Source organism: Agelaius phoeniceus, chromosome 14 (assembly GCF_051311805.1).
Source record: "Agelaius phoeniceus isolate bAgePho1 chromosome 14, bAgePho1.hap1, whole genome shotgun sequence".
NCBI lineage: Eukaryota > Metazoa > Chordata > Aves > Passeriformes > Icteridae > Agelaius > Agelaius phoeniceus.
In genome coordinates, this window is record NC_135278.1 from 10,836,591 (window position 1) to 10,862,792 (window position 26,202).

General features: G+C 37.5%; 1 protein-coding gene across 5 annotated transcripts in view; it reads left to right on the top strand.

Moving 5' to 3' along the window:
* TENM1 (teneurin transmembrane protein 1) overlaps positions 1 to 26,202 on the top strand; it is a 776,824-nt gene that overhangs the window by 604,413 nt on the left and 146,209 nt on the right. For all 5 annotated transcript variants that reach the window (XM_077186191.1, XM_077186192.1, XM_077186190.1 and 2 more), the window contains one exon: positions 17,211 to 17,451. In XM_077186191.1, coding sequence (XP_077042306.1) covers positions 17,211 to 17,451 — 241 coding nt within the window. The remainder of the gene's footprint in view (positions 1 to 17,210; positions 17,452 to 26,202) is intronic.

A 26,202-nucleotide genomic window follows, 5' to 3' on the forward strand; every position in this document is an offset into this window, starting at 1 on the left:
ATGTTTTATAATTGCACTTATTATCAGGTCCTTTACTCTCTTCTTATTTGACACAAGATCCATTATCAGTGACAGCATGAATGCGAACATGGGCTTGATTTGCCAAACTACTTGGGATGAGGTAATGGGGAGAAAAGCTTTTTGTTCCTAACTGTTGAGAAAAGAAAAAAAATATTAAATCATTTATATTAGGACTATCAGCTAATATCTTCTGAGAAATGCTCCCCTTCCAGTATAAATTGTTTATATGCTGTGTTTGAGTAGAGCTTGTTTAATTAGCTCCCTAATGAAATATTGTGTAACAAAATGGAAATTTATCATTTGCCTTTATGCCTTTGTTTAAGTGACAAACTAGGGCAGGTCGCTGTGCCCAGCCTGGACTAGGTACCATTTTCTTTCTTGCTGCATTTGAATAGAACTCATTTTATTTTTTTTAATGCTGTCTATTGAAGATTTTCAAACAAAGGGATAAAGTGCTGTCCTTTCAGCTTTCTGTGCTGTCTCTTATCTCTCCTGTGTGAGATGAGAAGTACTGCTTCACAAAGAGGCAGATTACCAGGTATCTTGTCTTTTATTGGGCTATAGAGTAGAATCAGACTGTTTATATAGCATCAGGGGTATGTGCATGTATTCAGAATCCACAGTGTTTCTCTTGTAGATTAAAAAAAAAAAGTAAATTATTCAAATGGACTGAAGTTATGCACAGAGTTTTCCTTAGTTCCTACTGCAATCAACAAGAAGCCCCCATTGGCTATATTTAGGCTATGTTTTGTTTACTTGGCTTGGCAGGTAAAGGAATAAAAGACCAGAGCACTGGTGACACGTTGGTCAGGGCAGACACACTGCCCCAGGCACCAGCCCCGCGCTGTGCAGGAGCCCTTGTGCCTCCTCAGAACAGCTCCCTGACTTCAGAGTGCAGTCTCTGACAGAGAAATCTGCCTCCCTGACTCCTGCCTTGCACTAAGTGTTGCCTGTATCTCTGTGGTAAGACTTTAAAATGTAAAATCTCATTTCTTTGAATATGTGCTGAAACCCAGATATTTCAGGAAATGTGTCAATGCCAGTGACATTTCCCCAAAGAAGAGATCTCTGTTTCTAGGGGAAGCTCCTCATCAGAGCAAGAGAGTCAAACAGGAAAGGCAGTTGTCAAGATACTCACCTGGAAAGTCAGATAATGGTGAGGAAGAGGGTTGCAAATTATACCCTCATACCTGATACACAATTAGTCTTCTCCCTTCCTCACTCTCTCTAATCTCTTGTAAGCTACCTCACTGCATATAAATAATCAAAGCTGGGCCTCCCATGCTCAGATGAAAGCTGTAAAGATTGGCTTTCTAGATTTATGAGGAGTCGTGTTTCCTCTGCTTTCTACCCCTAAGTGTTCTCTGCACTGCCTGGTTGTGCCTGTGTGCATTGGAGTCTGCTGAGCCATACTGTCAAGTCTCAGGAAACTTGTCACCCTACATTCACTACTGCCAAGCTTAATAAGACTTAGCACTTCTATAGTGCATTTTTATGTTCAAAGTGTTATAGGAATATTAAATCAAATACTGCTCTCAGCTGAACTGGATCCCCATTCATTGCTCAGTTTTGCTTGACAGTAAGAACTTGGGACAGAAAATAAAGGGCTTCATTGCACCAGTGGAATCATCAGCAGACTGTGAGAGAGAAGGAATGTGTTACTATGTCCATCAAGAGAGTGCACTTGGCAGTTCCCTTGTATTCACCTGGCTTATGTGAAAGGAAAATAACAGAGTGTCTCACTTGGTTTATGCTTTTCCATTCCTGCTTTTGGGTGGGGAGCATCATTGCCTTTAATGATAGCAGCTTGCCACCTGGTTTTGATACACATACGGACCGCTTGTGCTTGTGCTCTCTGTGTGCTTCCAGTAGTAACTTCCTGCAGTCCTGCTGGAATCTGTGGCATTTCAGATTCATAATGTTCTTATAATTCAAAAAATGTGTTCTGGAAATTCTCCAGGTGATTTTGCATATTCAATGATAATGTGGACAACGTCATTTGCTTTAATAGCAGCCATTTAATGATTCTTTTAATAATACAACCTAAAAGAGCAGCTTTGTCTTTGACTAGTGTCTGTGGGGAGGCTTTTATGAGGAGACATGGAGGTCTTTGCTGTTGCTATGGGATTGCAAGGGGTTTTCTGTAGGGAAATAGTCATTTTGAAAGCAGGATGACGTGTTTGGTTTTGTATAGTTAACCCACGATAATTTTAGTGCTGCCTATACAGCATGTGAAATGAAGCAAATGCTTCACAATGAAGATGAACGCAAACATAGACAATGCTGTCATCCTCAGGGATCATCTGGAAGGGGATGAATCACTAATCAGTAGATGAATAAACTTCCCAAACCATTTACTTTGTATTAACGTTGGAGCTTGATCAATACCATAAATGTCAACTACAGTTTCTGTCATTCAGTTTGGTCTCCTGAAGTAAACATTTTTGCATTAGCTACGCTGTCACGTGTGTGCAGCAGTGTTTTTATACAGATGATGCAGCAATATAATCACATTGTGCTATCAAATGGCAGAGATACTCCCACGAGATGAATTTTAGCTCGGCAGATGTTCTCTCTGCACAGGCTCTTTGGGACCAGCGCCGGTGTTTGCAGCTCGCAGAGCAAGTCTGGGTGCTGGCACATGCACTGCAGAGCTGAGCTGGTGACAGATCCTTCCCTTCCCTCTTTTTTACTGTCTAATCAACAGGACAGAATTAGATCTTTCAAGATCACTGCAGGCTGTAAACTAGCCTGGAAGTGTCTCTGCAGCCATCTGATGTTCCCTCTTATGTTAGGCAAAATTTTCATCTGAATTTGGACTGTGAACTGCCGTACAGCTGGCTTAGATTATGTCTTTATACTCAGTTCTTCTTTTTTCAGCTGGAACCAATTCACTGACATGTTTACTTGAACATTTTTCAGCCCTGTGTTTTTTTCTGCAGTAGGATATGCTTCATTTTGATAGATATATGGTGTGTTGCTTTTCCTTCAATATAAGATTGTAAAAGACCAAGTGGAGGATGAGGAGGAGGAAAGCTATATTTGAGCAGCCCTCTCCTTTTTCATGTGTATGATTTTTTTTTTTCCTTTCTTCATTTCTATTTAACATGAAATTCTGCAAAGTTCCATTTCAGCTGAATGCTGCATTTCAGCTCTGATAATTACTTTTAAAAGAACATTTTGAAATTTTATAAGCTGAAACCACCTACAGATCTTCATCCATTTTGTCCATCCTCTTTGGTAAAAGCTAACTGTTGCACATATTGTTCCCAGCCACTTCCCTGGTACGATTGCTTTGTTTGCATTTGGTTTGGATATTCCATAGTAAGGGGAGGCAGGTGGATAAAGCACAGTGCAATGAACAGAACTTGTTCTATCCTTGTTTCCTTGGTTATTCTGTTCCTCAGTGCCTGAGTTTGGCAGAGGGTGCTTTGTTACTTGGTTATTGCATCATTCAGCTTGAAGAGCAGGAGTCCCATTTGTACTGCTCACAAAATCTGTATGAGGTTATTGCTAAGAGTCATGTGTTTCAAAAGACTGCAAGGAGACAGCAAAATTAGAATTTAAACATCAACATGAGGATTAGAAGGAGGCTATTCTGTTCTGTACAGTAAGTCATATGCTAAGTTTCAAATTGCTGTTCAAGTGTCAGTACCCAGCTCACTCTGAGATCTGTCAATAAACTATTTTTTCTTTAGCTTTTAACTTTTTTATTCCTAGTGGTACATGACTTCAAGGCAGATCCATTCATTTCTTTTCAGCCATCAGAAGGGATTGCCTTAAACTTGTTTCACCAGTTGGCTGAGTAAATTACACACTCCTTGTAAATTACACGCTTCTCCCTAAATGTCTTCTGACTAGACTAGTGATGACCTGATCACATAGGAAGAAATTCACCAATTTCTGGAATTTGGATGAGGTTCTCTGGCTGGAGCAGGAAGCAGTCAGTGAGTGCAGTTTTGCTCCATGCTATTTTAATAATGTTCTAAAATGAAATCCTTCAAGATTACAGAAATTTAGTTTTGGAAATAAACTAAGGAAATATCAACCTAACTTCTATTCTTTCAATTGGGTGGAAATTCAGTGGAGACTTTCTGTGTGTGTAAAATATATACATTTATGTTACATATGTACACACATTGTTTTTCATACGTAGGGTTTAAATTTATGTACACTGACATTTGTGTGTATACTGCGTGCTTACTCTATGTGGATAAATAATTATCTATATGAAATTCTGCACATTAAATATTGCAACCTTTTCCTCTCAATGACAGTTAGTAGCAACAAGTTTCTAGGTTAAATTTGTTGTTGAAACAAACAAAACCTACTCCGGAGTATTCCTTATTATCAATTTTAAATTTCTGTCCTAACAGTTTCATTTAGTGATACTGTGGTTTTATTGTGAGTATAAATAGTTGGGTACCTGAGTTCATGATGGTGTTTCTCTGTCATTTGCATTTTCCTTTCCTTTAGGTGACATAATCTGTTTAGTGTAACATCAGCAATCTACTCATCTGTTTGTAAGATCCCTTCTATTTGCACCATTTTTTTTCCTGAAGAACCATGTCAAGAATAGAACAAAGTATTCTACAAGATGTGTGTGTGAGGATTTAACACTACTTGCCTTTTTACTTTATTTTCCATGCTGCTACATTCTTTTACTAAACCTGTACATAGAAAAGAAATTTTCGTTGAGCTGTTTGCAGACATACCCAGGGCCATTTTCTGAGGACTTGGAGTTAATTTAGATCTCAGCAATCAATTTGAGGTACCTTGCCTTTGCCTGTGTGGGTTTTCAGCTGCTGATGTAGGGTCCTTTCACATTCCTCTGCTGGATGTTCTTATTTTACGAATTGAAGTACGTTTGTGCCAACCTGTATTTTCCTGGTTCAGTGCTTCATTCCTTTCTAAATTACAAATACAATAACTCTGTTCCTGGAATAGAACTGTACAGTGTTGCACAGCTCATATTTTGAGGTGGCAAATTTTCTGTTTCGAAACATATTAAAAGTAGGTACGCCCTCTCAAAGTTGGGCTGTTTCCTTCTGTGGTTACATCTAGCAAACCAAGGCAGAATAACATAATTGAAATCAATGGAGTTAATCCCATATTGTGCTGTTGTAACTGGAAAAAGAGATGGGCCCTAAATTTACCCCTAAATCTTTCAAATAAAGCCCTCTGCTCAGGTGTTTGATCACAACAGATTTTAAGCCATCATCCTGGCAATAAAAGGAGAATGAATGATTCTGTGAGGCATACAGCTTTTTGTACATGAAAATGAAGCAGCCTTAAAACCCTATTGACTTTCCAGTAGGTTAATATTTTCTACTAGGTGACTATAGTCTATAAAAGTCAAGCCTGAAACAGATTAACCTGAGTTCTTTGAAGTTCCTATAAATTGCTGAAATTTGCCTGAATACCAACTGTGTAACACAATAAAGTCTGATGTTTGACCTTAGAGGTGTAAAATTAATCGGAATCCATATATATATAGCCTCAGTTTAAAGAGGAACCTTATCCCAAATTTTCTAGTGAAAATGTGCCCTGTTGTGATTAAGACAGTGAAAGCCTTTGGTTGGTAATTTTTCTCCCTGGACTTGGTAAGTATAAAAATGTGTGAAATACCAAGTTCTTTCCAAAATTCAAATGCTGAGCTGCCTACAGGAATTTTCCAGCCATGTTGGGTGGCCATCAGGTGTGAAATTCTCTGAGCACTGTCAGGAGGCACTCGCTGCCTGTGCAGTGCTGGCCCTGCTTTGTGAGTCTTTGTTCTGGCTTTATTTTCATGGATATTTCACACTTTCAAAGAGTTTTCTTCTAAAAGCCATTTTTTCTCTGTTTGAAATTCTGAAATATGTGGGAGTTTGGCATGGGATTCAGAGCTGAACAAAGACTAATAATCTGTTTTCTGTCAAGAATTACTGAGAAGTTAGTGGGCTTGTTTTCTTTGGTTGTAAGTACTGTAAGTTTCAGTTGAGATGTTGCAGTGTGATGCCATTTCCTGTTATAATTATTTTTATATCTTATTGTTATAAAAGCAGCTTCACCTAGTCTGGAAAGTAAACAAAAATAGCTAATAATGAGTTCTAAATAATTTGGAGTTAAGTTTCAGAATGGTGTGCAATTATTTACTGCATCAAGCTCTCAGACTTTGAATCAGTTAAAGGATAATTTCTTCTGTAGAAAAGGGTGAGAGAAGTTTTTGCCTTAGCACCAACTCTTGCACTGTCTGACCTCAAAATAGTAATCATTTCTTATTTGGAATGAGTGTTTTGATAAATCTTGGAGTCTTTATTAAGGATGTCTTCGCATTTGATGTTTTCTTTTGTTGAGGTTTCAATTATTTAATTACAGGTCTTGATATGAAGCTAATCATGCATGCATCCATATGAAGCTGGCATCCTGAAAGCATAAAATCATTAAACAGTCATTACTATAAACTGACGTCGGCCTGTAATTTTTGCAGTTAACGGGGGAGTTGATGCTTGGTGAACAATCCAATTAAAACTGGCAACAAAAGACTTAAAATGTCAGCCAAATTGCTTTTTAATAGTCAACGCAGCCGTCACAAAACATAAACATTAAAGTCCCCATAGTAGCATAAAGCTTCATGGTGAAACAATTCTAGAAAATGAATAATAATTACGGTATCCTGAGAATTCTCTTAATAGATCTGCGCTCATTAAAATACTTTGTTGGGTAGATTCATATGAAAAAGTATTTTTCCCTTGATACTTCTTTATGCATTTGTTTTGAAGGTTTTATTCAGTATTTTATAGATGTAATTTCTAGTAATATTCAAAAATGTGTGTCTTATTTACAATGAGTTTAAATAACTGTATATAGATAAGCTTTGAGCGAAACACAAAGAAATGTCTTGTGAGGTGAACTGAGGTTACGGTCACAAAGAACTTTTATAGCCTATTGATGCTGTGAAATAATGTAATCTTTGTTCATTTTGAGTTGCACTAGATTCCTGTGCAAGTTGAGCCAGATTAGCAGAAGCTTGTTGAACCTTCCAGGCTGAAGTTACCCAGCTCAATCTGCTTCTGCAGCAGTGGCCTTGTTGGTGCTTGATGGATGCTCTGCTCAGAACTGCAGATGGTTAAGAGAGTTCAGGGCTCCTAACAATAAACATGACAGAGGAGTTAAAAGTGTTGAATAGTTCTGTGGAATCAGGGCATAATCCCCAGTTTAGTGGAGAGGTTGAAGCCTATTGGTATTTCAGAAAATGCATATGCTTGCTTCTAAGTGCCCAAATGTGCTTTAGAGAGACTGCTTTGGAGGCTGTGGCCTTGTCTCATAGTCATTTTCAGGCATTACATTACCTGTTTCTATGTTTTTATTTTGTCTTTCCCTACGGAAGTTTAGCTTTTCTTTGAAAAATAATGGATTTGCTGTTTACCATCAGTTACACATGTTCCATTGTCTCTCCTCCCAGCCAGCTCAGGACTATAGGAGAAGTGTCAGCATTCCTGAATAAAATGTTAGCAAACATCAATGCAGGTATAGATCTTTTTGTAGAAGTATTTGTTTTATTTGTGCATTGAGAGGGACAAGAACTTGTAAACTTCCTCCAGGGATAAAAGGCAGGAGTAGTCAATCAGCTAATTCTTCACTGAGGTATATCCTTTAACTAATATCATGTAATTTAGACACCATGTAAAATCATTTGGTGGGCAACAAATAGCCTTCTATTATGCTATCTGACAGTTACATGCAGCCTCCTTAAGTGGTCCCTTGTAATTCTAAGGGTTACCAAGGAAAAATTGATGCTAACTGTCCTACAGCTAAGGTTACCATTCTTCTTCCTTTTTAAAAAAAATGTTTCCCTTTTTAAAAACAGTATTTCGCTCTTTAAATAGAGAATTAAAAGATAATTTGAAATTAGTGTCAATTTTAAAATTTGTTTCTCTTCTAAAGCAAAACTTCAAAAGGACAATATATGTTTTAAAACTGTAATTTGTCTTAAAGAACTTTTCTCTAAGAAATTCTTCAAGTAAAATTTGTGAAGTGGAATGCAAGTGAAGATGAAGGAAACAGTCTCTGATTTCCTGTGAGCTCTCTATCCTGGTCAACAGGGAACTAATAAGGTTGCTGAGAAAAATTTGTCCTAGCATAATTTGCTTTATTTGCAAATTGGTTTATAGGTCATACTGCTCTGATGAAAGGATAGGAAGGGGCACATGTACTTGGATTTTATTTTTTTAAATGCTGTAAATTATATTTCTTGACCAGTACTAAGCACACGTGCTTGCTGTTGGTCAGTTTATTAACTGTGGCTAAAACTAAATTCCACTAAAATGAAGTGAAAATCTCTTCTTGACTGGGAAGGGGTGGGTGATCATATTCCTAATTCCCATAACAAATTTGAATGTAGGTGAATTCAGGAAAATTGAAATTTGAATTCAGGAAGAGACAGATAAAGGCTTTACTGGTTTCACCAAAAGCCCTTCATTTTCCTGGGTGATAGCCTGGTTCTGTATAAAGATTTCTCTCTGATATCCAAAATGACAAGCAGGAAATGGTAGGAACAGCTCTGCTATGCTTTACAGTCTACAGAGAAAGAAGAATCTCTTAAACTGAATCTCAGGGAATATACCAGAATTCATCTCTGCAGAGCCAGTACAGGGGATACAGATTTATAATCAGATGCCACCCAGTGAATGCTGGTTAAACTTTTTAGGAAAAGGGATGTTTGTCCTGAACAGCCAACTTTGAGCAAGCTGTCTCCCACTTCCCTGCTCCTGTAGAGTGCAGCCATTTGGACAGCCCCAGCACTGCCCTGCTGCCCACTACCAGATTATGACAAATTTGAGGCTGATGTGCATATAGAGCCACATTCTATATATGTTTACATATTATGGAGGCATTCAACAGCTTTTTCTCACCCTCCACAGGTTATTATATAACCACATATTATAAGTGATTTTTTTTTAATACTCCCTATAACAGTCACTGTAAATATATGTGAAGATGCTCATATCAAGCAATTTAATGTCAAGATGAAATCCATAATAAAGCATATGGAATGCAGTTTTATTGAATAAAAGAGGCATTATTTTTTCTCTTTAAGCTATAAACATGTTCTTCAGATTATTATGAACATAGGCACTAGTTTGTGTTTCTGTGTATGTTCCCTAATTAGTATTTTTCTAAAAAGGTTTGTCTTAAAAATGAAGTAAATAGATGTGGGTAGAGTCAAGTCCCAAATGATCCAGAAGAGCCTCAAGTTTCTACATCTGTACTTGATATTGATTGTAAAAATAGATGCAGGATTATGCTCTGCAAAATCATGTTCAGGAGACATTCTGGATGTCTGGTTTTGACAGGATAATCTGCAGTGCAGATAGGTATCCTGAGAAATGCTTTTATATAGCCAGGTGGGAGAAACTGGAGTATGGTTCATCCTTGAAGTGATAAAGTTCTTGAAGTTTACTTGAAGTAAACATAGAGTAAGTTTGCAGTGCTGCCAACAAAGCACCAGCTCAGTCTCAGTGCAGATAGCTCCAAGACACTTGGGATCTTGCCCCCAGTAATTTCAGAGCCCATCAGGGTTGAAGTTTGGGTCCTGATATAACTGGCAGATTTAACCATGACTTGGAGCTTATCATGTTTCTGTAGAGCCACAGAATAGTCTATGTTTGCAAAAAATATGAATCAACAAACAGATGTCTCTGATGGCTGGGCTTTAAGCTGAAGAGGATTCTGTACTTTGGTGAACTGGTGTCACTGTCCCCCTCCCAAAGGAGGCAAGAACTAAAAGGAAAGAGTCTTCCCCTCAGCCCTGACAGGGGCAGCAAGCTCAGATGCTGCAGAGCTTTATGTTATTTGGGTCTGTAACAGGGCACATCCTCAAGCAGTCTTTTTTCCCTGAAAATGTTGCAAAATAACAGGAACACAGATGAAGCAGGTAAGAGGCAGGCAGGGTGGTGACAAAGTGGTTTAATATGTCTGTATTCATGATATTTCCACTGACCTATTGGGCTGAATACACAGGGTATTTCAATATGATTTATAGTTGCTAATTCCATTACCCACAGATCCCTTTCAGAAAGCCCTCACAGCTAATGAATTTAATAACACAAGGGCCAAAACTTGAATATTTTTCACCACCAAAACCATCAATAACTGCAGAAACATTAATTTTTACAGCCCTGACTGCTTGCAACCTATTTTAGCAATCATAAACTGCTCTTTAATCAAAATCTGTTCACCTCTAAGGTCATCAAAAATTTTCTGCCAGGCTACTTGTAAGAGCCTGTCTTTTGCAAACCTAGATGATAGGCTTACTCTGTAACATATAATCTCTCCCACTTTGTTCAGAGTTTTAGAATAGTGATTGTACTATCCGCTGTGAGTTCCCACTGATAGAAGTTACAGCTCATGATATTGACTGAACACACCACTTCTAAGTAATGGCAGGAATTACACATTCCCCTGAAAATACCACCTTTAAGCTGGCTGGGAGCTGTCAATCTTCACTCTGTCCTTTGAATGCTGTGTGATGTTAATTGTACCAGCAGCTGCTTGATCTGCTAAACAAACCACTGGAAGCCTGAGCTGGTTGTTTAGGCTGTTCCCTCAGACTCCATCAGGGCTGGAGTGCTGCTTTTCTTCCCCCTTCACATTTTGTCCTTGACCTCTCTGACTCAGCCTCCGAGGGGCCTGTCTTGTGTTGGCACAGACTGTGGTGATTTGAGAGAGTCCTGTCTCAGCTGGATGGGTATTAAAATCTGGCAGTTGTACCACCTGCAATGAAGGAGAGTGAAGGAAGTGAGTAGTAGTTTCAGTGCAAATTTTTCAAATTAATTGACATAAATGTGAGCATTTCGCATAAATGGAATGTTTTTCACATAAATATTGTACATAGAGCACATTAGTATTTAGCAGCTATGCGAAGTACCATAGAACAAAGCTGTAATTCAGGCAGTTCAGTAGAATAAAAGCACCTCAGGAACTGTTGCTCTTCATTCCCCTCTGGCAATGTTAATTTTATATGAACACATATTGGCATGCTTATATTGTCAGGTGCTTCTGTATGATAACATTTAAACCTTGCATCTCACCCACAGTACACAGCATTATAACCTGAAACTCGTTTCAGGTTACAAACTACAACACAGAGAGGGACATTTTAGAGTGCAGTGTTTATGACCAAAATTATTCTACTTCAGCAATCAGGCTCCCAAGTTAAAACACTGAGTGATGGAGTTAATTAAGGAGGAGTAGTGCTGTTGCAGCTCTAATGCTGTACATATATAAGTGCTTCTAAAGTGAGGCAAAGTTTGTCAGGAAAGGTAATGTCTTTCAATGCACCAGCTGATACAGCTGCAGAGAAAAAAGTGCTAGCTTTGGGCCCAGAAGCCCTTCTTTTGGCTTGAGTATATTAACAGCTCTATCATCAGAAAAAGCAAAAACATTCCCCCACACACACCTTTAAAAACAAGTATATCGGTCTTATTTCAAGAATTGTGCAGAGTAAAACTGACAAGTATACAGTACAAAGACAACAGATGCCAGAATATTTTGAGTCCTGAAAGACATTATTAAATGCATCCCATCCAGAAAGTTGGAAAAGGTGGTTGTGTGATAGTTCCCTAGAGTGAAATCACTGCCTCTTCTTCTCTAATAAGTTCTAACCTCCATTCTTTTGCCTGATAAAATTCTCCCACATCTTTCTGCAGCTGAGTCAAGATATAGTTGTTTACAGAGACCCTTTCAAGAAACTTAGATTTTATTTTTGAAAACTCTGAGATCTCTAGTATTTTTTCACTTTTGTCACATCAGTAATGGAAGTTTTACCAGAAATGGAGCTCAGCAGTGTTACCATCCTGATGTGCAATGATAATGGAAAATTATTGGCAATTGCAGAAGTCTTGATGATGAAAATTCCTTATGCTCACCGTTGCTAAGGGTTTTAAGGCATTAATAGCTGATATCATATGCAGGTAATAAAGTCCACTTATGCTATTTGACTTGTCAAGATTTTCTAGTAGACAGCATTTGTTTCTTAGAAATGAATCGAGAGTGTAGATTAAAATATGGGAAAATCCCAGGGTCATGTTAGCCTACCTAAATAAATATGGACTCCATTAGGAACTTCAGGCAAGTTTAGTGCTGTACTACAAAAGACTTGGATTAATCAGAATTAAAGAAGTATAAAACGTGCACTTCTGTGAAAATAAGAGAGTTTTAAAGAAAGATATGCTGGTGGTGGTCTCATCATTCCTTTTTCCTCTGGTGTTCAAAACTGGGTAATTACATTTTTGTAGTTTCCTAGAATGAGGTCCAGTATGAGTGTTTATAAAATATAGTTACTTAGGTCTTACAGGACAAGTTTAGCTTTTAATATAAAAACATTAAGAAAAGGAAGTGCTGCCATCGTCAGCAGTCCTTACTGCTCCTGTGCAGAACACAGAGAGCTTACAGAGCTTTCCAGTCCATAAAGGGGTTATAGGAGCATCAGAGGGACTTTTTACAAGGGCATGCAGTGACAGGAGCAATGGATTTAAACTGACAGAGAGCAAACTTAGATCAGATACTGGGAAGAAATTCTTCCCTGTGAGGGTGGTGAGGCCCTGGCACAGGGTGCCCAGAGCAGCTGTGGCTGCCCCTGGATCCCTGGAAGTGTCCAAGGCCAGGCTGGATGGGGTTTGGAGCAACCTGGGACAGTGGAAGGTGTCCCTGTCCACAGCAGGGGGCTTGAAACTAGATGATCTTTAAGGTCCCTTCCAGCCCAAACCATTCTATATTTCTAAGCATGCTTAAAAAATAATCACAGAGTGGTTTGTAATTGAGCAGTAGTATACCCACAGAACTTTTAAATAAACTGAATTAAGCTCCCTGAACATATGTTGCTGTTTCGTTCATTAAATAATGGATTGCCAACTAATTCACTCTCTACTGAGACACATCCAATAAATTAAAAAAAAAAATCCAAACATACGAAGAAATAATAAATTCAGGAACTGAAAAAATTAAAATATTTTAAAAGCACTACAGGTTAGATGCAAACCTTTTATGGTTCATTACATTTTAGTATACTCTCTCTGATATACTTCACCTAATAACAGTACAGGCTATTGTAGCCTTGTCAGTAAATGATAAAACAGTTCAATTACCCTGTCTTTTATATGGATCCAGAAAGTATAGTGAAATATATTTCAGAACTGTTAGGAAAATAGTTTTGCCAAGGCTTGGCTAATTTTCAAAACTAACTTTAAATTATGTGCTAACTAGTTGATTAAGCTGTTTATTTCCTTTTTGCCAGTCTGTAAAGCAATTTAGCTACATGTTTATGATTACAAAGGCATTTTAGCCTGACTCTTAAGGAAAATGAGTTTATGTTAGAAGAAATATTCAGGGGATAAAAATAACTCCTTTCTTCAATTTCAAAGGAAAGAGAGAAAGTAGAACTCCTTCATGCTAGCAGAATTTCAAGGCAAGAAATTCTTATTTCCAGCTGCCATCTCCTCTGCAGTTTCTCTTGGTGTGAGTGCATGAAGTTTGCAAAGTGCCTCAAAGCAGAAGAGCTAATCAAATTAACACTTACTGTGTTATTCTTGTAATTGAACAATGAAAGCAAAACCCCTAAAAATAAATACATATTTTAAAAATCAACAGCTAGAAAGAAGTTTGAGTTTGTGAAGTGGATGGGGAATGTGCAAGTTGGAGTAAAAGAAATCACCAGAATGTTGTCTGGATCTTTTCAGGAAACTTTGCAGTTTTAGATGTGTTCTGCTGAAAGGAGAGGACTATTTTTAAAAAATTACTTCTCAGGGGAAAGAATTTATAAATTTTTTAAGCAGTCTCTTTTGTCTGTAAAAAAAATGGGCTAAATGCAGATGAGAAAGCCAGTGATGAAGATCCAGAGGACAATTTCTGGCTTGGTTATTCCTCAGGTGGAAATCTGATTTGAAGTGAATTATTCCAAGTGTAAAGTTTGAGCTGAAATAATGTTATATAGCTACATTTTTAGATAAATGGAAATTTCTATCTCATCAATGGAGACAATGAAAACAAGTAAGTCTGTCTTTGCATATCATACATAAATGTTTTGATGTACAAGAATTAAAAATATGAACATTATTAGCAGCCATTACAATAAAAGCAGCAGTTGTTAGAGATAGCATTAGGTAAGCCAATTCCTGTATCAGTCTCATATATTTTGGAAGTTTGTTTGCTTTAGACATATTATCTTGCATAATATTCCCTTTTAGGTATTTAAATGATTTTGCAGTAAGTTATTTTACATAGTCTGCTGTTTATTTAGAGTCCTGAAGCATCCTAAGTGTGCATATTGAGATTTAGTGCTGCTTTATATCCCAAGCAATATTTTTTGTGTTATAAAAATAATGAGCTATAGACTTAGTTTCAAGCAAAATAAAACCAACTCTGCCAAATAAGAAAGTCTGTAAAAACTAATTGGAAACTAGGGCTGATTCTCAGCCTAATGAGTTTGCAGTGCTTCACTGAAATGAGGGTCTGATGAAGACTTTTTAAATCACCAAAATAATCAGGCTCCAGTGTGAGGTTTTCTGTGATGCCAGTAGCTAGATGAAAGGGTGACAAGTGTGATAATTAAAAAGGAATTCCCCCAGGAAATCTGATGTGTTGATGTATTGTGATAAATTGCACTGGGAGATTTAAGGTACCCTCTGAGCCATAGAGACTTTATGGTTCAAAAGCAGAACCAATCTATTGCATGGAACAAACTAAACTCTGTCAGACAATTGTGTGCCATTGATGGGATAGGGACAGGATAGATGAAAGGGGAAGAAGGGAACTAAAAGTTGTGCTTCCATATAGATTATACAGGTTTTTCCCAAATACCTAGAGAAGCAGTGTCACCTTGGCTGCTTGGCATTTACTGCACAGCTCTTGATGTACCTTGTAGAGTCTAACTGTGTGTCCTGGCAGAAATCAGCATTTTTCTAACAGGACAGTGGCTCAACCATTGAAATGGCTTGTCATGCAAATTATAGGTTGTTTAATAATCCTGCAAATTTTCTGTAGAGAGGGTTTAAAGTTGATACCTTAAGTAAGGAAGTGTAATTGATCAAATACATAAGGATGCTGGACATCAAATATGTGCAAAATCTGGGTAGCTTTCAATTCTAAAATAGCGGGATACAGGATTTACCTAGATTAATTATTATATGAAAGTGCCTTAGCAGATTATTTTGGAGCCCTGGACTGTTGACTCTGGTGATTTAATTTACTGAGGTCTCCAGTTTTCTAATTATGCTTAGAACTGCTTTTCTGGTGTATGCAAACAAATATTACAGCATAAACCTTAGTGCAACTGTAAGAATGCTGCCTTGATAAAAGATCAATGAAATTAAAAGGATTAAGCCTGGGCCAAATCTGTGACAGCTTTGCTTACCACAGCATTGAAAAGCTTATGTGGAGCACTAAACAGCCTTGTTTCTCCAGCTGGGGTAAATTGGGACTGTCACACAGAAAAAGGTGCTTTTTTTTTCCACCAGCCATTCCAGGAAAGGAGGGAATACACTTTCATCTTTTTCCTTGAAGACACATCATGTCATAATATAAAGAAAATACGTGTTTTAAATGGATGGCAACAGCTCCTTGCAGGGAGTTTTTGCAGGTTCATCAGAGCTTTGCTCCAGCTGGATTTCTGCAAATTTAACTGGACATCTGCTAAGGTGAAAGGGAGAGTGAGGGTGAGTACAGAAATAGGATAAAGCCTCGTTAGACACTGAGGTGAAGTAGCTGGAGGAGTTTCAGGTGAAAAAGTTCACTGATTACTCAATCAGGCAGCAATTTTTACCCCTATCTTCTTTATAAATACCACAGCACTATTGTCCATAGCTGTGTATCTGGCTGTAGTGAGATTCTTTGGAGACTTTGAAGAAGTAGAGAAAGCAAGATTTGTTGTTTCTTGAAAGTACCATTGCACCATGTTTGTGTCTTCATTGTCCTTTGCAGGAGGGTTGAAGCGGCTGAGGCTGAGCCACCCTGAGCCATGTGGCAGCATTTGTTAGCATGGGACAGGAGCCTGTGCAGGTACAACATCCCTTGGAGGTCCTGGGGCCAGCCTGAGTGCCCCATAGGGCAGTGGCAGCACGGGGAGCAGGGCCTTGGGCACCCACCACAGGCTCAGGCTCCTTCTCAGACTGGTCCAGTGGCTGGGAGCTCCCTGCCGGCTCATCTGCCATAAAACCTTTTCTCTGAGTGTCTGGATCATTCGTGCTTCAGAGACCTTTTCTCAGCTCTGTTTAACAAATGCAGTAACAGACTCCAGAAATCTGTTAACATTATTTTAGGGAAGATGTTTGTTAGGGAGGGTTGGACTTATTCAGTCATTTTCTCTCTCAAATTGAAGAGCAAGACTAATTTTTATACTGTCTATTTTTTTCATAGATGTTTTAAATGAGAATTATACCTTGTAAAATCAGTTAGTATCTGTGATGCTATTCACTGTTAATTTATATGTTCTTTACCTTCATCCCCAAAAAATCCTGACAAATTAGGTGAATGTTATACCACCTTTTTTTTTCTTCTTCTTTTTTGGTTTTTTTTTGGGTTTTGTTTGTTTGGCTGTTATTGAATTACACTGCTGTAGGGTGTGTCTGTATCTGATTGTTCGTGTTTCAATAGACTGTTTTATTTTAAATTATTTCAAATATTGCAGCAACATTTACAGGAAACAGGGTAAAGTGATAACGTACAATGATTTATTCCCATTAATAATGTACCACAGGATCACAGAATGGTTTGGGTTGGAAGGGACTAGTTTCAACCACGTGTTGTGGGCAGGGATGCATTCCACTAGACCAGGTTGCTCCAAGCCCTGTCCAACCTGGCCTGGAACTCCTACAGGTGTGTGTCACCCAAAACTTCTCTGGGGAACCTGTTCCAGTGCCTAACCACCCTTACAACAAAGATTTATTTCCTAATACCTCATGGAAATCTGCCCTCCTTCAGTTTAAGACTTCAGTCTCCCCATTCCTTTTTTTAATTCAGATGAACCATCCCTAACCCTAGGCTGATTTATCTGGTTAGGGTTACGCCTAGGGTTAGGATGTTTAAAGCAGAAAGCCCTGAGCTCCAGGCACACTGCAGCTGCGAAAGGCAAAACAACCTCTAAAGACAGTCTTGATCTTTCTAAAATAATAACCCTCCGTGTGTGTTTGGTTGTCTTTTCCTTGCTGTTTCAGACATGCCTGGTAGCCCTCACAACCAGTTCACCTTCAGGCCGCTGCCGCCGCCGCCTCCGCCGCCTCACGCGTGCACGTGCGCCAGGAAGCCGCCTCCGTCGGCCGACTCGCTGCAGAGGAGATCCATGACCACCCGCAGCCAGCCCAGCCCCGCTGCCCCCACGCCCCCCACCAGCACGCAGGACTCAGTGCACCTTCATAACAGCTGGGTCTTGAACAGCAACATCCCGCTGGAAACCAGGTATGGACCGCGGCTCTGCACAGAGGGGAAAAGACACGAGATGGGGAGGAGGCCTGGCATGGACACAAGCTGGTGGTGTCCTTCAGGACATGCCAATGTGTTTTACTCTGAGCCCATCTCAAGTAGCCACGTGTGGTGGTTTTTGCTTGATTGATCTAGGTCAAAAATACACAAAAAAGCACATTTATGCAAAGTTTTGGAAGATAGCACTTCCTTTAACGTGTGTAGGTTACACTGGCATTTTATGGTTGTGTGCTTTCAGGATTTGTGCTTGTGGGTTTGTCTTGCCCTCCCATATTCTCCCAGGACCATTTTGTAACCAGCAAATAGGAGTTTGGTTTAATCAGTGTACTTTGGCACTTCTGGAGTCATGCAGAGTCAGGAATGGTTGAGGTTTGAAGGGACCTTTGGAGATCATCTAGTATCTTTTTTTTATCTAGTAGCTGTAGCTTTTCTGTGGATAAGAAAAGACCAGAAACAATACTAAAATTATCTTTTCCTCAATATGTATTTAATACTTTATTGCATAGATAGCCAAATATAATTTTATAATCATTTGGCAATGGAGAAACGATACCAAGATGGACATTGGGTATGGCTGGAAAGGGAGGGTTCAAATTCAGGATCATTCACAATTTACACAAATAATCTACTCTGAAAAACAATTGAGAGCAAACACATTCTGTATTCAGGCAACTTACTTTTCAGTACCCAAACTCTGCACAATCTCCTTTGTCTTTTTGGCCATAATAAGCTTTTTTTTTCACCTGTGCCTGATAAGTATTAGCTAATTTGATGGCTTTCAACTACAGCTGTGTTTGCTGACTTGATTTTTAAAACAAGATCTTAATTTTCAGTCTTCTTCCTCTTCATTGTCAACAGAGCACCAGGAGGTTTTAACTATGGTTTCCTTTGGGTTTTGCCATTCTAAACCATGTAAAGGGCAAGAGTTTGTGAAATTTGTGTCTGATGAAACAGATAAATTTCTGACATGCACCTAATTAGATCCAGAAAATATAAAATATTATGCACGGAAATGTTTGGGGGATTTTTAACATATGTCTGATTTTTACATATGCCAGAGACCCAGTTAGCACAATTAATCACTGAAATCTAAATTTTGTTCTTTTATAACAAGGTTGGTTTTATTTTATTACAAAAATTAATCTTAATATATGTCTTTAAACACTTGACTGCTGCTCATCAGAAGTGTCAAGTTTAGTTCTGCTATTAAGTTGGGATTGAAGAACACGCCAATTCATTCTGAAAGAAAACTTTCCTTATTTGTCTTAAGGACAAATCTCAAAAAGAATCAAGGAGGATGGAAACTTTTCTGCAAAAGTGAACATAAACAACACTTTAGTTCAGCTGATCTGTCTGGAGCTAGAAGCTTTGGCTTACAGTCTTTATAAAGATAAATTTCTCTGTTTCTGGTGTAACAAGCTTATCTATCTATCTGTCTATACTTAATTCTGCAAGCAAGGTGATCTCTGGGTGTTCTGTCCCATTAACTTTTGGTTCTCTTGAATTAAAAGTCAAGTAGATCTTTTTAAGGCTCTGCATCCCCGTTCATGTCATTTCCATCAGACTTCATTGGGGACAATACTTTGCAATTTATTTTTCTTTTGAGTTTGGTTTAAATTTTCTGGTTTCTTACTATTTTTTGCAATTTGAAGCTTCTCTTCAAGGACAAATACAGAGATATGTAGCTATATCTATAATTATATAAAGGGCTGTGCAGTGAAGTAAGAATTCAGACTGGAAAACATCCTTTGGGCTACATGTTAGTCATTCACAGAGCCTGGGAATTTTCCATGTTCTGACCCTTCAGTGGTTGTTGCAGCTGATTTCATGCCCCCACTGGTCACTCCAGAAGCCTCTGAAGAAGCTGGCTGAAAGGCTGGGTAATCCATAAGGAAAACCTGTGAGTGTATTTGCCAGAATATATCTGCAGTTTGTGTGCAGACAAGTGCTATAGCAGGGGACCACTGTAATAAGAAACATTTGTGATCACCACTTCCCAGAAGTCTACAGTGCACAGCACAGCCTTAGGGAAAATGAAGGGCTTGCAGCTTGTTTATCCCTCCTTTACCAAGGAATGATTCTGCTAGAATTGAACTGGTGCTTTGGCCTAAGATCTGGATTCCCTTGTTTTCCTTCTCCATTAGTGTTTAGCTGCCCATTAAAAATAATCCTAAAAGTAAAGTGAAACATTTCAATGATGTGTTTTGTGCCAGATCTTTAATAATACCAAATCTAGCTAATATCTACATACCTAATATAGCTAAGGAGGTTTTTTTGTTGTTGTTAAATTTAGAACATTTGCAATCAAAAAGAAAACTTAGACAGTAATGTATTCCCTACTGTAACAAGTAGGCAAAAATCAGAATACACATGTTCAGCTTTTCTTCCGACTGTATCCCTTGGTAATCCATAAACAGAACGTGTTTGATGTTATCTTTACTGCCATGGAATATTAGAGAATTTTCAGACAGGAAAAGATTTCCTGAATCTAATCATGTGACTGTAAAACCTATTCACTCTGGACAGACAGAAATGAAGCAACTTTGAGTCTGCTCATAATGTGTCATATTTATGTAAAAGAAAATTCTCTAGTTCTGAAAATATTTGCAATACTCAGATGAAACATGTTCTCTTATATAATTAGAGTTTGAAACCCTAGGTTAGATGGCAAAGGGCTGCAGTAAAGACATATACTGTGGTACAGTATGTGTCCATATACATATATGTTGTACAGTGAAATGTAGTTACATTTTTATAGAAAAGGGCAAATCAGAAATTTTGTTTTGTGCTTCATCTAGAGGTGTTACACGCACTAATCTGCAAAGCAGTTTTGTCAAGACCTAGCTTACTAATGCAACTGTTTAATGATGACAGTGACTTGGAAAGATGAAATTTCTTGTTCAAGTTCACACTAAAAGCTAAAATTAAAGTCTGTCTGTGTGTGGTTGCCAAGGCCAGTTCCCTAACTCTGGCAGTTATTCTGATTATAAGCAACCCAAATAAAAATAAGAATTAACAGCTTTAGAACTCCAGAGGACATGTTATGGAACACCTGCTGCTGAGGGAATTGGAGAAGAGTTGTACCTGTAGGAGGTGTAGCAGCTCAAACTGGTGACTGTGCTGCAACCTTCAACGCTGTAATGTGCCCAGAGATGCAAATGCAATCTCCATCTATGCATGCACAGACGGTTTGGGAAAAATAAACATAGCCATTATTAAAATTACTTATGAACATGCAGTAATTTCACTGTCACACAAAGAAATAATTTTTATGTGTTGCCAGAAAATGACTGCAAGGATCTCTCACACCACATAAAAACACAGGAAACATTGACTCTCTTTTTTTAGGATAATGTTACTGGGCTCTCACAAAAATTGATTTTTTCCCTCTCCCCCAGAATAAAGTACTTGCAACCTATTGCCTATTCCCTTCCTTTCCACTAAAATAATTGTTTTATCAGGCTTCATAGATACTTTGCTCTAATGCTTCAAATCTTGTGATTTACAGTGTAATACATTGTCATTATCTCTGACAGCCCGATCTGAACATAGCTTACTGCTTTTTATGGAGTAAGTATTAAACCCTGATAACTCCAAGGAATGTTTTTCATTTTCTCCATGTCCTTCTAGTTAACTCAGTATTTGTTTCCATATATTGCTTTCTTACTTTCTTTATTTTTTCCTGCTGTTTGCTATTTATTTTCCCACCTCAGTGAAATCCCCAAAGAAGTAAAATCTAGATGTTAAGTAGGGATTTTTACCTGACATTTTTCTTATCCTCCTTATAGTCTGTTGCTGATCCGTCATGGATAAACCATTGGTCACACTTATTTTGAGTTAAGTTTTGACATAGATTACCAAAGCATTAGAATTTTTAAGTTTTATGCCTAAATCTCAAAATTTAGCTAATTTTGATTTTGTTTCAAAGTGGAGTTCTTACTCCTGTTTTGTGCGTCAGTATTTAAGATATTTGCTTGTTCCTTCCTTTTTTAAATCAGATTTCTTCCTAGTTCCTCTAGCCCATTTAGCAGTGTTGGCAGTAAGGTTAATGCTGTGCTGAATGGACTGAAATCTCCCTTCACTGCACTGGCAATGAGCCAAGTCCTGTGGAAAAAGACAGCTTAATTTAAGCAATCTTATCACCATGGTAATAGCTGCTCTAAGGGGACAGTGAGGTACCAGACCATAAACCTGAGATGCAATTATCATTAATTTATATAAAACTTTGAAGTACGAGAATAATAAGAAGAGTATTTGGGGTTCAAGGCAGTTATTATTTTTAGTAAAAATTCAGCAATATTTCAGAGCCCAAAAGTTTGATTATGTCTCTAAACACTTGAAAACATTGAGAGTTTTGGAGTTCAAGAAGTGTATTTGAATCATCATATAGATGGAATCATTCCTTTCTCTGTTACATAGTTATTTGAGGTGTATAGGTATGATTAGCTCTATTTTTTTTTCCTGGAAATAACTTGGTTATACTTCTGTTTGATGTAATTCTGTGCTACTGTTTATCTTTTTAAATCAACCTCATAATTACTTTTTTCTCTTCAGGAAGTACATTGATGGCCTTTCAAATCACAGACATCTGTATATAGTCCCTTTCTGTGTAAGCTGAGTAATTTTAAAAGGAAAAATTATTAAATAAAACTGCATCTAGAAATTCACACTCAGTTCAGTGTGGGCTCTTGGAAGGTTTGATCTTTTTTCTTGGTCTTGGCATTTGAACATCTTGTGCGTCTCATGAATCTTGCCTCCAGTGCAGAGACTCAGAAAACACTTTTTTATGCCTTGAGATTTTTTCCCAGTTCAAGGTTTCCATAGCAAACAGAGCAACTTTTAGAGCTCCTGAGGCAGACAGGTGTTAATGATCATAAGCCACCAAACAGGGAGACACTGGCTACCTGAGCAATGCAATTCACTGGGAACTTGCTTGCCAATGGAGCCTTCTCCCCTGTTAAATGACCAGATTTGGGGCTTTCCAAGAGTAAATGGAGGAGAGAGCTTCCTTTATGATCTTTTCTTCAAATTACAGTGGTCAGTATTTTCTATTATGATATTTCTCTTGTATTTTCTCATTTTCTACCTAATTAAACAATAAATCAACACATACAGAGGCTGACCATGTTAAAAACAGACACACAGCAAGGATTTTAAATTAATTCTGAGTCCCATGTGTTTTCAGTGCACAGCACAAAAGATCTGAAAATATTTGTCTTCTGAATTCCAAAAGATAAATTGAAGATTGTCAAGATGACCATGAACTGAAAATAAAAGTTGTAAATATGACCTTAAATTTAATAATGGGAGAAGGAAGCTGTCTTTTATGGAAATAAAAATATAAACATTTGTCAGCTACAATGAAGTGCAACTTTGATGTCAGCAGCAATGGCACTTGAGGGTCCTGCCTTGAGCAGTTTGAGATCCAGTCACTAAGGACAGTAGGGCAATTTAAATTGTTCATGCACTCTGTTGTATTTTTTGTTTGTGAGAAACTCTGGTGTGGACTTCCCTGGAATAGTGGGATATATTTGTGTAAGGGTTTTTTATGGAGACTAAATATAGTAACTTGAATAATCAATTGCAGATACTCCTTGCTCATTATTTTGAATAATGTGATGGTATATAAAGTTATAACTAAGTGTAAAGCTATGCTGTCATTTTATGGCCACCAATGAGCAAACAGCCTTTTAGCTTTCTATGAAATAGTGTCTCATTTTACAAAACCAGAAATAGACTGAATCTAAACTTTGAAAGAGAACAATAAATACAGGTTAATACAAAGAGTCTAGGTTGTGAGAAGTGGTCAGAGGCATGCAAACAATTCTACCTTTTCATTTCCAAAAAAATCAGATATGTATGTGTGATGTTACTATTTTCTGGCTAGCTATTTCTAGGTAAGCTGGTTTCAAAGACTACATGGTATTTATGTAGTTAAGGTGGTTTCAAAGACTAAATATATCTATGTAGTTAATGTGATACATCTCTTGTCTGGTAAACTTTGTCTTATTTTTCACAGTAGCTGTACAGCTTGGATTAGATCATATGCAGGTGAGTGTAGGTACTTGGTAGCAGACTGAAATGCTGGGAACAAAAGTCAGAATATGCATGAATATTCATAGAAGGAAATTGATGGCAAATAGAACTGAGGGACAGCTACTTCATTCACTCATTCCTTTCTTTAAGTCATGCTTCCAACCATAGAATATAGGCAATAAAATTACAATATTAGGATTTTTATCCTTCTTGATTCCTGGTTTCAAAGTGCTCTGCAAATATTATGTACTTTATATGACTTTCATAAATATTCTTGTAGTTACTGTTTTTCATATTTTCCACAAAATAATCTTAAAATTTCTTGAGGGGAAAAAAGATAGAGCTAGCCATGAGATTATTCCTTCCTTATATCACAAATTTCTGTGTCGATTGGTTGTTTTACTCAACTGCTGTTTGAGTTGGAGTACTACAGCAAATTTTAAACCACAGAAAGCACTTTTGAGGATTACTGAATTAATGTGGAGATGTCACCATGTATCACAGTAACAAAGCTCATACTGGTATATGCAAGAGTAATTTATGTCCTCAGTGTGGTAATTTTCATTTTATTTTCTTCATTAAATAGCAAATGAAAGCAGAAAGCAGTTGTATTTTGGACAACAGTTCCAATATAGAAGCTGTTGTTGATTGATTTTGGCACCATCCTATATTTATATAATTATTATCCCAGATTTCTGCCAGACTTTGAAGTTTAGTCACCTGGTTAGCAGGCCTAGCTTGCCTACAGCAAGAGCAGACAAGTGAGCCAGAATCACATCACTTGTTCACTGCTTGGGCAAAAAGAGAGGGACACAGGTTCCTTTTACATCCTTTCACATCCAGGGTCACACTGCTCAGTTTTCAGATACCTTGTAAAGAAAACATGAGTGAATAAAGGGAAGCAATTCTGTGTGAATGATTCAAAATGCAAGTCCAGCTCAAAGAGGAAATTTTAACAAAGTGGTTCTGTTCCCAAAGACAAATCTCTGGATGGAAATCATGGAAAAATACAATTATAAAATAAATTAGATAAGTAGTTTTCATGGCAATTTCTGTCTTCACCCATGACTATTTTGTTCCCATAGTTCTTGTACACAAAAAGGTGAAACAAAGCCTATAAAATTACAGATCAGGTCTATCTATAATTATAAGTCATGTCTTATATTTAGATACAGTTTTCCTGGGTTGTTTTTCAAGATGAGGGTATAGTGTGTATATCTTTGTGATCAAGTGGGAGTCTTGGTTTATATATATATATATATATATATAAAATAGTTGCCGTGGTTTTATACTGTATAGTTTGTTGAGAGCCATATGGGAGATTTATAAAAAAAATATATTCTGATTTTTATGTAAGTTTAGAAGTGTCCTCTTCTTTCCCTTCCCACTTTGAGTACAGAATAGAATGGATAGAAAACCAGAAGAGAGTGAATTTCTGCTTCTTACTACTGTCACAGGAAATATTAAGTGACTTAAAATGGGCTGGTACCAATGTCTTCTTGTCAGTGTTTGCCAGAGTAAATGGGAAACTGTATGGGTTCCAAGTCCCTTTTGGCTACCATCTCTATATATTTTCTGGCTATGCCAAAAAAACAATCCTTTTTCTGTTTCATTTGCTATGCCTCTTAAAAATTTCCTTTGCACTTCTGTTGACATCTAAAGGAATTACTCAATTAAATATCAGTATAGATATACAATTACATACATGGTATGCAGTTGTAAAATGTAGTTGAAAATAAATTGATCAACTTTAATGATTGAACTGAAGTCTTCCTAGTTTTTCTATCACATAGATTTGCAGCAATTTGTAATGCTGTGGGTAACTACTTCTTGAATGTGAAACATATACAAGTGCAAATGTATTCCTACTTGGTTTATCCAGGAGAAATGCAGACTAATTTTTCGGCCAAGGTACAGCAAGATTTGTGTTTCTAACTTAGCTGTTGGCTCCCTTTCAAGTCTGCTGTTGTTCTTCATTTTTTCTTCTTACAAACTGATGATTTTTAATGGAAATGGAAGGAAAGCATGTTATAGGAACAAATGAAGGTGTGAGCCTACAGATGCTTGGTACAGAGTTGATGCATAAAAAGTTACAGAAGTGATACCAAGCCCTTGACAAAGTTGAGGGACATTTCTACAGTATCAGGATATAAAAATATTTTCTCAGAATTTAATTACAGAATTCTGTGTGAGGTTAATCTGCTTTCTGGCAATAGTATTATGTTATTGCCACATGAATTCAGTTGGAATGTTGCTTCAAGCTTTTATAAGACTTAAATTGCTGTTCCAGATAAGAAGCCAAAAGTACATAAAGAAATATCCTGATGGAGAGGTGTGTAAAGAAATGAACTCTTCTCCAGCCTTCTCCTAGCTAAGAATTCCAACTGCCTCTTCTATATGTGAAGTTATTTCTGAGCCTTTAGTATTTATTTATGTATTGGAGTTATCAGTGTAATAATATTAAGTGACTTTCATTTCACCAACAAAAGCCTTACAGATTATGTCCTATATTTCTTTTTTTAAGAGAATATTATTATCTTCTTTATGGATGTTTTTGATGTTTTTGTGAACATTTAGTTTTTCTCCACTTGGAAGAAGTGGTGTTATCAATCACCCTTATAAATGCTCTAATTTTTCTTGTGTTCTCAGTTTACCAAAAAAATCCACCACAGGCCTTAGCTTTTCTCTTAG